The 13,976-nt window shown below is 36.8% G+C and overlaps 1 protein-coding gene across 1 annotated transcript in view; it reads left to right on the plus strand.

The window, feature by feature from the left end:
* Positions 1-12,748, plus strand: part of LOC117407354 (prostaglandin F2 receptor negative regulator) — a 31,441-nt gene extending 18,693 nt beyond the window's left edge. Inside the window, exons 7-9 of the mRNA XM_034012301.3 lie at positions 1,170-1,277; positions 9,080-9,373; positions 10,726-12,748. Coding sequence (XP_033868192.3) covers positions 1,170-1,277; positions 9,080-9,373; positions 10,726-10,892 — 569 coding nt within the window. The 3' untranslated portion in view covers positions 10,893-12,748. The remainder of the gene's footprint in view (positions 1-1,169; positions 1,278-9,079; positions 9,374-10,725) is intronic.
* The last annotated feature ends 1,228 nt before the right edge of the window (positions 12,749-13,976 follow it).

Consider the following 13,976-nt stretch of genomic DNA (forward strand, 5'->3'; position numbering starts at 1 on the left):
TTAGTCTTTGACAGTGGGACTAGAAGTGTGCCCTCACTAAGCTGTGTTATTGAGAGCTTTGCTACTATTGATGAAATGGTCCCCGGACTCTCCCGGGACTAGTTCAGCAAGTTCTTACAAAGAGCCTGCTGTATAACGTATCTTATCTGAGAAGCCTATTGTTTCCAACATGCTCCTTCTTGTTTCAGACACATCTGTCTGAAGCCAAGATGAAGTGACTATTTAACAGCAGGTTCAAACAAGGATTTCTTGAGAGCTGATTCTTTGGCTGTCCTTGACAGTATGCAGTTCACACGAATGATAGGCTAAAGAGCATTGGTCTGGACTAAATGGTAACACTTCTCAGCTCCCTAGGTTAGCGAACAGGGTGTGGACCTTTTTAAAAAACTGTTTCTTTGTAATTGTCTTGGATTCGTCTCTACTTTTATTGCTGCAGAGCTTGCTTTTGTGGCATGAACTGCAGTGCGAACAGAAAGTGAAATAAATCAAATCCGTTCTCACGAAAGAAAACAAAAAGTGGTGTTAAAGAAACCCTTCATCTTCCGGGCAAATTGAGCTTTTTTTTTTTTTATTCTTCATGCTAATTTTACGTTTTGTCAAAGGGTACACAAATGCAGTCTACAGCAAAAGTACAACATGTATAAGCTATGTCTGGCAAGGCAAAAAAATAAAATAAAAATAAAAAAATTAATTCAGTGTTCTGTATTATGGATCCTAGTTTTTGGATCATAATTGTGATAAACAAAATGTGGTAAAGGCTTTCTTAGATTCTACAGCTAAGGCCAAAGGTTTTGCATCACCTAGAATTTTAGGATTGAGACATTATTAAAAAAAACTATATGAACATAATTTTGATTTTATATTTAACATCATGCAAACTAAGAAACTACAAAATGATATCACAAAAGTCTGCCAGAAGCCATAATAGTAGTACAGTATTTTAATATTCGATTTCAAAAAATTAAATCTGGAAAACTGCAAAGCATATGTAATTCAACATGTTAATGTAACATTATTCAGGTTTCATTCGACTTTATGAAGCAGCACTTGTTAATTCTATAGGGCGATGCAAAACCTTTGTCCACTTTTGTTGGAAATTTTAGATTTGCATTTATTAACAGAAGTACACCACACACAAATATCCCACTCCTGATCCTTTTCCACTCTAGGTCCAGCATTCAGTGTGTCCCTTCATTCAGACAGACTGACGGTATACCCTGGGGAGACTGTGAAAATCGAGTGCGTCATCACTGTTCATGGGGCAGCGGCTGGTACAGGTACATTCCAGTGGTGTGATATCCATATTGTTTGTTGGGCATTCTAGATGAATTCCATACTAATGTTGCTCCCAGAAAGAGGGACCTGCAGAATACACTCCCAGGTAACCGGCTTGAACCAGAGCCTTCTCTTGCATTGTTAATAGCACATCCGTTATAAATAATGGTTAATAATTAAGTTACAGTTGATCTGCAATAAGAAAATAAGTTTCTGTTCAGATTGCATGTCCCCAAATTCTTAGACAGACTTTGAACTGTTAATTGTATCGCTACATTACATGTAATTCATTTTATACAGTATGTGACAGTCTTAGATCTGTTATATATTTTTTTGTACTGTACTGGTTAAGTTAAATAACCAAACCCAGATTTTTTTTTTTGTTCTATAAAGCTGTAACAGTGGTGTACTCTTGTCCCTGCTACCCTTACCTAATAACTTTTGCAAAAGATACCTTGGCGATTTGCCATCAGGAAACACTAAGCTTCCCAATCTGAAATTCAATTGTATACACGATTACATCAATTACTTTTCATACCATGGTATTTTTGTGTTTAACTGATACTGCAAATATAGCTGGCCAAGGTAACTACAAGTGGAATTTGATCAGTGAGTAATGCATGTAGAGCTTTTTTGCTGCAAGATGTATGGATTAGTGGTGTTCTTATTTTGCCCTTATAATGACTGGTAGTAGCAAGGTACCATTTTTCACCGATAATGAATGATGGTATATAGAATCCATGTTGGGTTAAATCTCCCCATCGATTTTATGCTGGTAGTTTCAATTACATCCAGATGCATATCTATTTATTTATTTTTGTTGCTGCTGTTCTTAATAATAATACTTATGAAAGTAGCTACAAGGATGGCGTGTTTCAAAGTTTTTAGAATCAACTTATAAACAGAATCAACTTATAAACAGTCTCACAGAACCAGTTAATAATTGTTAAATTGCAAGGCTAGCAGCACACTGTCTAATGAACCGTCCTCTCTTACTCCTGGTAACAGGAATGTGGCTGAGGAAAACAGCTGCAGCTGATTGTCTGAAGGATGAGGTCATTACACTGGAAGAGAGGAAATGGGTGGGGGGGGTATCATTTGGTAGTGGAGAAATATAGAATTGTAGTGGTGACGCCTCAGGATCATATGATAAAGTATGTAACCGACTGGGCTCCATGTGGTGACGTTTGACCAGCTATTGACAATTTTAGCACACAAACAACTGCCATTTACACAAAATGAGCACATGCAAACATTCAACATCACAGGAGCCACCCAGTACACAATTACATTCCCCAATACATACATATATATGTATGTATGTATGTGTGTATGTACTGTATGTGTGTCTCGTGTAGTATTAAAGCTTGCTTAAAAAATTTCACTATATTCACCTCCTGTTGGTTCTATTGTGGAGGAAGGCTATTTTCTTTCTCTCTGGAGGTTTTTTTTTTTTTTTTTTAAGCTCATTCAAAAATAAAATACTCAGCCAAGACAAAAGGTCTAATTTATATTATGTCTATGGTAATGGTAATAGCATCAATTGGCGTTTCAATGTTTAGCCAGCTTTTTTTTTTAAACTTGAGAATTTGTTTTCTAAAGACAGCATGTCTCCATGCTTTAAGCTCTTGTGAGAACGGCAGACGAATGACATCAGTTCCTGGAAATGCAAGCCATGCGTTGTCAATGGGATATAAAGAAAGTGATTGTCCCACCACATGTCTCTAACCACACAAAAGCTTCTCATAACTTAGAATGAGTTGCTTGCTTACTACATGTGGAATTGTGTCAATACTATAGAGTAGATCCCTACAAACATAAATTGAGAAAAGGGTGCAGTGCCTGGTAATGCCAAGGCATTCAGTATTTGTGTAATACTGTAGATACTGCGAAGAGGCTTGTTTAAGCTTGTACGTTTAGAAAGCTTTATTTATTTAGCAGACGCCTTTATCCAAGGCGACTTACAGAGACTAGGGTGTGTGAACTATGCATCAGCTGCAGAGTCACTTACAACTACGTCTCACCCGAAAGACGGAGCACAAGGAGGTTAAGTGACTTGCTCAGGGTCACACAATGAGTCAGTGGCTGAGGTGGGATTTGAACCGGGGACCTCCTAGTTACAAGCCCGTTTCTTTAACCACTGGACTACACAGCCTCCTTTATTCCAGCTAAAAGCATCTGTTGTAAGACTTCCTTTGGTTCAGGTAGAAACAATTATACTAAGAAAATGTGCTTTTATGAGGTGACACAGAAGTTACTTTTTTTTTTTTTTTTTTTTTTATAAGGATTGGAAAGAAAAAATATTACCTGATTGTGATACTCCTGCTTTGTCGTGGACAAAGAAAATTGGTCACGAGTTCTTGATAAAGGCCACCACTGAGAACAGGGGTGGCCAAAGTTGCCTCTTTCACTACTGGTCTTTGTTCTAACCCTGTTCTAAATTGTTTAATTGGATCCAATTCTACCTGCATTCAGACCCTGAAGTAGTTTATTATCTCATTTTACCTGTTAAACCTGGAGTAGAAGGACTCTCCAGGACTGTGATTGGACACCCTTAACCTAAAAGCATAAAATAAACTCCAAGCCTATAGATTTCATATGTGCTACAGTTAATCTAAACTATACCATAAGATAGATTCTGAACCAACCTCCAGTGTACATTCATCCCTTCACATCGCCCAGAATCTATGGGCCATATTTTCAAAGTGTTTCCTCCGTTCTTTAATTCACTCCGTTTTTTTTACAAAGGAGAGAAGAAATTATGTTAATGTTAGAAAATGAAAAACAAAACGCCTTAAACTTGAAATACATAACTTTTTGGTTCTAGTTTTATAAAATTAACAGGTCTTTTACCTCTCAAAAAATAATTTAAAGTTAATTTAAAGAATGGAAATATAGCCCTACAGCTTATCTCTTCAGCTGGGCTTTGATGTTAAATATGCTGTTAAGTTTACGGACCAGGCGCAGCCTCAAGATGTACTTTAAAAACATTTGTATTGTCAGAACATGACAGAAACAACAACTGGACGGCAGGCCTGGTTGCCTACACTACCATGCAGAGCACTCTACCAGAGCTGATGTGTCATGCATGGATGGAATTTTAGTATATATTTTTTTCTAGCATTTTTGTACAGTATGTAACCAAAAGCGCTTACTAAACAATAATTAAGTTGCTTGGGATTGCATTAGACTATTGCTGCAGAACAGAAGTGGTATACCCGTAACCAGGATTGTGTCGTAACCTGAAGTGTCTATATATCCTGTGATACAGTGCAGAGTGAATGTGCCTTTTTCACAAAGAATGCTGCCTCTTATGGGTGTGGTAGTCGGTTTTTGTTCTTAATTTCTATTCTGCCTTTGGGAAAACTAAATGACTTGCTGAAATATCTATAAATTAGAATTTTGTCAACACTTTTCTGAATTAAGCTCTCCAAATCGCTTTGCCTGGCTAGACAAAGTGCTATGAGCCATAGTTTCTGTTTCTCACACTCCAGCACAAGCACATAATTACCTTACTGGATTAAACTGGAGTTATTATTTGATGTGCTGTTGGCTCGGAAACCAAACTTTAGTAAATTTGAGATTGATTCACCAAATTAACAGTAATAGATATATCTCTTGAGTAACCTCCGCTAATAATGTCTTTTTTTTTTATTGTTTATTTGAGTGTTCTGGGTTTCCAGTTAATGTCAGGAGATTGTCTTTGACAAATTAATAACAATGCTTTGGTGCCCTGAGGGATAGTCTCACACAGAAGCAGCAGCCCAGAATCCACTCATGCACTCTTGTTAATTATGCATGACATTAAAATATGCTACTGTGCTTCAGACACACCAGTAGAGATTTAACAGGACCCGATGTCAGCAGATCTGGTTATGTGTTAATAAGTTTCACTGTGAGGAATCCCTGGAGAGTAAGGATACTTTTTAGGTTATATTAAGCATATTAGAGACTGAAAACACTTGCAACCTCATTAAAATGGTCTGTCATAAGCAAGGCACGTTATTCTCCATTTGTACCGATTCTGGCTGAAAATTTTTCAAAAAAGCTATAGGTCGATATTTACAGATTTTTTTTTATTTTTTATTTTTGCTCCACTCAAGCATGTGTGAATTCTGGTTTACACCAAGAAAATGCACTACATTCAGTAGATGCATTAGGTTTGGTGTAATAAGGATATGTCTGTTTAATATTCTGAACTTGACTATACTTTAGCAGTTTTCATTCACCAAAAATATTACCCATATATTAACTTGAAAAATTGGGACATTAATACACCAGTGTAGTTTGAAGATTTTTTAAATGATTGATATTTCATCAATGTTAAAGCCACTGATTTACTGTAATCAATTAAAATGTGACTACTGTTTCCCAAGTATGGTTAATTGACTGTTCCACATCTTGCTGTTTCCTGTCACCAATTGACTCTCTTTCTGCTACATACTCGTGGTTGATCACGTTGGTCCCATAATTTCACTCGGGAATCAGTTTTCAAGTTACAGCTGTGGTTTATCAAGTGCCTCAAAGTCAGTCTATGCAGATTGCACAAAGGGGGGTGGTAGGGTTAGCGTTGGGGGTGGGGGCGGGGCTTTTTTCTTTTTTGGGTTATGAAAACCTCATCATTTACAGGTGCTAAGACTACCATCAAAGGTTTTTATGTTGTTGTTTTTAAGACTAACATGCTGAGTACTGGCAACGTCTAAGTAAGAACATTAAACTCAACCACAGCTCTCAAGTTCCTTTGATCTCTTAAACATGTTTTCACTGTGAATTAAAACAAACCCACAGCTGCTTTGAGGGGCAGGATGTTAAGGAATACATGCATACAGTATAAAGTGGGAAATACCAATAGGAAAATACATTACACTCACAATATCAGGTGTTAAAACAAAAATGAAATGCGCTATAAATGCTTTTGAAAAAATAAGAATGTCATTGTGAATTATTATCCCATGCTGTGGCTGCATACTGTTTCATTGAGGTTTTACAGCATTTTTGGAGAAACAGTCACTTATCTTGTAGTCATATAAATTAAATTGGAGATTAGTGGTCACAAGAACATCATAGCAGGGAGCTCAGTAACAGACTTTGTAAAAGGTTGTGGGCATTGAGCTTTCTTATTAAAGTGTCCTGGAAATACGATTAACAACTGTATAGGAGCTGTACAGTTCCGATTCATGCCAAAATGATTAAGGGATTTAAAAACGTATCCTATCTACCTCCCTGTTATGAACTTTGAACTTTGAACTGGCATGCTGCTTTAAAAACAGTGCTGCAGCCGGGTTGTCAGGATTGCCCCTTATTGATGGAATTTGGCAAGGTCACTAGGGTCAGTACTCTTGCTCAAGTGCCACTGTTTCTTAAAGACTTGATAAAGTTGGCACATTTTAAGGTATTTGACCTTGCAAACCTACAGAACATTGATTTGAATAACCAAACTGCATTTTGGTTGATGTGTTGTATTATAAATTAAATGAGGACAAAACTGCATTCACAGTTTTGAAATGATGTGTGTGTATGTGTGTGTGTGTGTGTGTGTGTTGCACAATCAGTAGAACGCAACCATTTTTTAAAAATAAATATTTAATAGTGCCATGTGCTGTTTACAGAAAAAATAGAAAAGCCTTGCACCCTTTGACCCCAGTGTTTTCAAGCGTTAGTGTTTGAAAGTCACCCAGGTCACATTGCCGAGGGGCATAAAACTTGTGACGAGAATGCTGCATGCTTCTGAATCTCGAGTTCAGTAGTCAGGGGGTTACTATCTGTCTTGATAACTGGGAACTTGAAAGCCAAAACACACAGCTGATCCAGGAGCAGCATTCTACAGGCTGTGACAGTACTCATCAAAGCACATTATGTTGTCTGAGGAGTCCAGTCGTGGTGGACAAGATAAGATTGTTTGCAATAAATAAAAAAAAAAAAAAAAACACTTGTTGATAAGCTTCCAGCAGCATGTTGCTCTAACATCTCTCCTACTGCTCTCTCTTGGGAACCTGTCGGAGCTAGAAAAAAAAGATAGTGGTTTGGATTCAGTGAGAGTTTCGTTATTAGACACATTCCAGTGGTAGATAAGTTGTCAGGATTGCAACAAAGACTCTGAACTATTTAACTCATACAAGATAAGGTGAGCCAGTCACCAGTACTCTTAATGTATTACTGGTACTTGTAAATGAACCTCAATGAACAGAAAATTAGTGAGTTGCCCATTGCGCAATTATTTTGTGATGGTTTTAAATGGTTTTGTGAATCTTGTTATACTTTTTTGGATGCCATATTTATGTTTTAGTGTTATTGACTTAAATCCTGTCAAAGCTTTTCCTTTGCACGTTCCTGATACAGAGTAATGAATTTGGAGATTGTCTTTCGACAGGGCATTTCACAGCCCAGAGCAAGATTAAAAATCAGATTTCTAAACGCAGCTCCCTCTACTATACTAACAGGTCTGATAGCTTGTGTGACAACATCCACTATCAGGCCTGTTATTTCTTTTGCTCTGACGCTTTTTGGATCAACTTTCCAAAATAAGCTGTCACTGAAGATGTTGCTTCCTTTTTTTTTTTTTGTTTTTTTTTTTACTTGTGTTCCAGCTGTCGTATTTTGTCATTAAAACTCCACAAACAGCACAATTTTACCTTTTACATTTTGTTCTTTTGTAAAAAAAAAACTTACGTTTTGCCGGTCCTAATAAAAAACGGTCCTATTAATGAACTGATAGATGGTGTTTTTTTGGGGTTTTTTTTCAACCATCGGTGGGTATTCTATGGAGCGATGCATTGTCCCAGCCCTATATTCCATGAAACTCCTGGGTCAAGTTGGATCTTTGGTACACCGCTGTATTCTATGATTTCTCAGTCAGGTTCCAAAATGAGCTGTTTCCCTTCCATATTGTTTTAACCTCTATCGATGATATAGATCATGCACTTCGAGATTCTGCATTTTGTAGTTGGCACACAGCTATTTTCTATGATTTTATTTTTCAGTGAACTGCTTCACTGACGCATTGTTTTAACCACTGTTGCTAAATCAAACTCTTTACAATTTGTAGTTGTTTATTAACTATTCTATCCGATATGCCATTTCTTTGACATAATAACACCGGGGATAATTTTATTTTTGTTCTCGCATACATTTAGTTTATTCCTGTGTTTTTAAGACTCAAGTTTACAAACAAATATGGTTTCAAGAGTATGGCTCAGCGAGTCACGCGTTAGAAAGATGTAATGTGTATCTCTTCTTCTAGCTGGCTGTGTTGGAAAGTGCATGTAGGAGCATTTAATTGCAACCTGAGAGTAGTACTGACTCATGTGCTAGGTGTGGTAATGAGCTGAGGTAATGAAATATGTTGGGGTTCATACTAACTAACTTGGAGAGAGCTTGAGATGACCTTTACTAACTGTTCTGGAACGTCTCCAACCTGCGTATGTTGAAACATTTTTTTTTTTTTTTTTTTTTTTTTTTTGGCGTCTTCCAAGGTTGTCGTCTCATTAACTGAAACCTTCACCACAGCTTTGAATCCCATTAAAATAACATCAGACTTATCCATCGTTTTAATTAATAATGTACCATTTTTATGACAACCCTTTTTTGCAGCGTGCATTTTAGTTTCTACAGTGTTTTATCAAGCTGGAAGTAAAAAAAAGAAAATGGTATAAACAACACATGCTATTTAAATATTGCTAGAATGCTCTGTTCATTTTCTTAATTATAAAATGTTGCTCTAAAGCAGGTAGAAGTCTCTAGATCTGCATAGTCTGGCATACATGGAAGATTATTGACACCATTAACTAATATGTTTCACTTACAGATAACATTTCCTATGATGTGAAATGGTCAGTGAGCACAGAAGACAAGTCGGTCTTCCTGGTTTCAATGGACCGATGGGGTGTCAGGACGCTGACTCCACGCAATGGCAGCAGTGATTGCAGTCTGGAGAGGATCAAACCCAGGACGTACCGCCTGAGTATTCACAACACCGAGGACACTGATCGCGGGAACTATCACTGCTCCGTGACACCCTGGATCCAAACCTCCGACGGATCCTGGCAGAAATCACTGGAGATCCAGTCTGAGCCTGTTCTCTTAAAAGTGGACTTTGCAAGTAAGCAAACCAACAGTGCAATAACATGTAATGTTTTAAAAGCCATTTGTAATTTTGATTTGTTTGCTTTGAATCATTTAATATATTATTTGTAGGTGTCCTTATGACTTTGTATTACCGGTGCTACCTCTTGGATTACAGTGTGGCTGGTGGCAATGGATGTTGCTGACACAGTTCATGATCAAGAACGAGTGCTTTATATTGGTTTCATACTCTAATATTATGTGAATCTCCAGGTCAAATCTGATCTTATCATACACAGTCATAGTGGCTATATTCAGGGTTAAATAAACCTTGCATGTTAAATGTGTTGGTGACTTTGACATTGACCTCCTGACCTAATATACAGCAGCTGTATGCGTTTCTCAATTAGGTTCCATTGCCCCTGTTGTCCAGTAAAAAAAATAACCATTTCAATTTCTGGCCATCTGTCACAAAGACGGCCGGAGTGGGTGGCGTCAGACCAGAAGCAGTAAATAAACAGACAGAGATGTGTGGTTTGGTGAAGCTGAGCGAATGCTTTTGCTCAGCATTTAATAAACAGCACAGAAAATAAAAGGTTGGAACACAAAAACACAGGACACGGCACTTGCGCCAAAATAAATAGACAAACAAAACGTACTAAACACTTAACAAACGGTGCACGGAGAGACAAACAAACACGGTGAGATTATTCTAGATTATTATTTTACGTTCTCCTTCTCTCTCACCCGTTCTCCACTCTCGAACACCCAACCCCGAGTGAAAGAAACGTGCATCTATATATACTGTTGTGCTGGGATTCAATTACTAATTAATTATTCACTTGAATCCCAGCACGTGAATTAATTCTGTGCAACCCCGTGCTCACATATTACCTTTAACCAGCACGTGAAGTGATTTGTGCCCTCCTCGTGCCTAAATACAAATCTATATTTTTAAATACACGTGAAACACAGACCCGTTTATATCCCGTGTACCAATCTCTATACACCAACATTAACACACGCACGCAACATACAACACATAATATGCACACAGGGGCGGGGCACATTGCCACACCATCTCAATGTATTTATTGTTGGTACATTACAAGTGGGTGTCAAGTGGAAATTAACTGTTCATTGACACATTGTTCTAACCTGTGAAGTAAAATGGATATGCAAAATAGATCTCTGTCTTAGATTTTACAATCCATTATTTCTGATATGACATTCCCGGGAAGGCTTTGTTTTTGCTAGTTTTTAAACAAATCTTTTCAAAAAAAGGTTATTCTTGTGGTTAGAGAGATGTGTGTTTTAGTAGTTGCAAAAATGTTTGCTGTTGAACATAACATTAAAATGTAGGCTGAAAATATGTGTTTCTGTTTTCAGTGTTGGAATCCCTGAAGTACCCCTTGCTGTTGGGAGCTGCTGCTGCACTTTGTGTTGGGCTCCTGGCCATGCTGATTGGTTACATTGGTGCTCGATTCTGCTGTAAGAACACTTTGCAAGGTGACATGAGGGTTAACCGGCAGTTATTGTCCATGGAAATGCACTGAGCAGGAGAGAAAGAAGGCAAGAACTGGACAATCCGCACAGAGCCGTAGTACCCATCTAAACAAAGTGACGCCTTTAAACTGTAACCCTTTTCTCCAAGATGCTGGTGCAGAAAAAAAAGGCTCCTGCAAATATATGTTCCATTGCACTTACAGAACTAGAAAGAGACGATATTCCAGTCCTTGTGTGCTGCATTGCTGACAGCTACAGAAATGCAGATTGAATTAAAGCTGGTCATCAGCCTTCTAATTGCCTGCTGCTCTGCGACTTCATTAAGGGGGGAAAGAGAACCACTTCTTGATTAAAAGAGACTTCTATCTATGAATGAATATTGCACAAGACTCAGGAACTGTTTCAATGAGAGTTTTGGAACACCTTCCCTCATTCGAAACAGACTAAATTACATTTTGTTTCCAAAAGATTTATGAGGTTTAGTTGGAAATACAAGATATCGTATCAGATCTTGCAAAGATATTGATACCTACCAAAGGGAATGGATTTGACATTGGTTACAGTATTTTACAGCCTTTTAGATTGTAACAAAATTGTTAATCTGAGGAAAAAATGCAAAAGCATGACTATGAATGTTGAAGAATATTGTATCAAACTCCTGCTGTTGCAATGCTTTACAAAGTGTGACCTTTAGAAAGAAAAAAAACATACTGAAGACTATTAATCCTGCAGTCTCAACTCCACAGTAAAACATTTTCTTTGTGTTGCTATTTTAATAAGATTCTACTTTTTAAGAGTGAAGACATTTATTTTTTTACAGTCTGTTTTAAAGACTCACTGGTGCAAGTAGATGTTACTGTTATAAAAGTTGTGCCTTAGTGAGGTAGTTTTTAAATGCAAAAAATGATTTGGCACAAAGATGTTAACTTCTACTTTCTGGTTTTAGCATGGCTTTTTCATTTGAAGAAAAGTGCTGGTGTGTTTCGCATCTGCAGGTGGGTATATTGATACTGGGATTGAGTGCAGCTGATTTAAAATAAAACAGTTTTAATACAAATATAGCAGAAGATTAGGTAGCTGAGTAGCCATGGCTCAAGTGAAACGGAAGTTATATTTTTTAATTTTTTTTTTTTTAGTGTTGTGTTCCGATTACTAGGTTTGCTGGTATCATGTACAGCCCCTGAACAAAAAGCTTGATTCTAAAATGAACATCTGGTCAATAGCATTAGTAAGTATGTAACTGCATGTTAATTTTTATTGAGAAATACATACTTTTATATTGCCATCTGACCATGTAAAATTAGGGGGTATCCTTTTATTTGATTTTTTTTTTTTTTTTTTACAAATATTTTGTTTTATTTAAGGAGCTTACTTTTCTGTTGTTTTCAGATTTATTAAACAGAATAAGATTCTTTCCTATTCTTAACTTGTGAACTTGGGTGTGAGTCGGGTTCCAAAATGCCCGGGTGCTGGCCCTGAATGTGATGTAAATTATGATTTTGTTTTCAGAAGTGTCTTTAATGCTAGTGTTTAAAAAGGATACACTGATTTTTCTGAACTTGTGTTTTTTAATATTTTTTGTATTAACATTGGGTATTAATCTGCTACTTGGCATCAGAAATATAGTTAAATTTTAAACCTGTGACTGTTCAAATAAACAACCTTATTTCTCTTGTAGATTCTGTACATTTAGAGGACAAGTTAGGTCGCAGCTCTTGGCAAACAAACAGACAAAATCATGTTGAATTGGACTGGTGAAAAAGAATATATGGCCTGCATAAGAGTCCTAGCCAGTGGAAATACATGTATTGGTACTTTACCCTTCAACTGTATGCATGTGTATTGGTTCGTATTATCAGTTGATTAAACCAAACGCAAATAAAATAAACTGTTTCCCTTCTAATAAGCTTCTTGTTTTCTGTCGTATATCCCCAAAGTCAAAAGGAATTAAAAAATGTTCATTGGTAACATATGACCTCACTCTGACCTTTCCCATGGAGCTGCAATCCCCCAAAACCAATAAGGTTTCTAGAGCACCAAACTTGTAACAGTGCATTAAATGCCATCCACTCATTCATGTTTTACAGTATGCCAAAAGAACAGTAGTGGACATAAGTGTAGTAGGGAATGTAAATATTACCAGCCACAGATCAAACCCCAAGTTTTCTGGTAATGCGTTTTGTTTAGAACTGATACATTCCCAGGGAACTTTAAGTAAAACCATCAGATCGAACATGATGTTTCATGCGTTTAATCTCTCGGTAACCATTTGCATTATGATGTGTTTTTGTTACTAATCCTTAAGACTCGTTTAGATGGATTTTTTTTTTTTTTTTTTAATGAAATGTACTTACATTTTCAAAAGTGTAATATACTGTAAAGTTGAAGTATAATATAAAGTTAGGCATGCACAGCATTCAATTTGTCATTTCAGTTAGAAAACTACTATTGCAGATTTACATTTACCGGTACTTTCCAAGATTAAAATATCTACTAAGTCCTCATTCTGTCACAATTTATCTCAGAGAAAAATAAAGTCCTTTTAAATTTGTGAGGTATCCGGCTTCAGCCTCCTGCGCAAACTCTTTATATACATTGGTTATAAAGACTGCAACGTGGCTGGCTCTATGTAAGTGGAAACTGCACATCTGAAACTGTGTAACCCTGGAATCTTGTGTTTTGATAGCTTTGTACAGTTTTATACCATGACTAAACATGTATATAAAAGGTGTTCTGTGTTATACAATTAAACCAGTACAATTTTTTTTCCCCTTTTACAAAATTGCTTTACAAATTATTGATTAGCAATTAGGAACTAGAGCCATATAAGTAACAAGTAAAAGTGAGTTGTTTTTTTGGCCATTGCTTTGCTTTTTTGTATTTCAATTTTTGGTACAAAGTGAGACCAAATAGTTGCAAGAGCAGAATTCTTCTTTGCTGCATATATGTCACCCAAACTGCATTCACACCAGCATTCCTACTGGTATTATTGTTATTATTATTGGGGAATGTTTTTATAAGTTGGGCTAAAAACCCACTTAGATGGAACATCTCATTTACAGTGGTGTTCTTGGAGTAATTACTTTCCAGTTAGTTTTTACACACTTTACTGTATATCTGCAATGTGCATGAGG

This window comes from Acipenser ruthenus, chromosome 8, assembly GCF_902713425.1.
Source record: "Acipenser ruthenus chromosome 8, fAciRut3.2 maternal haplotype, whole genome shotgun sequence".
Lineage (NCBI taxonomy): Eukaryota > Metazoa > Chordata > Actinopteri > Acipenseriformes > Acipenseridae > Acipenser > Acipenser ruthenus.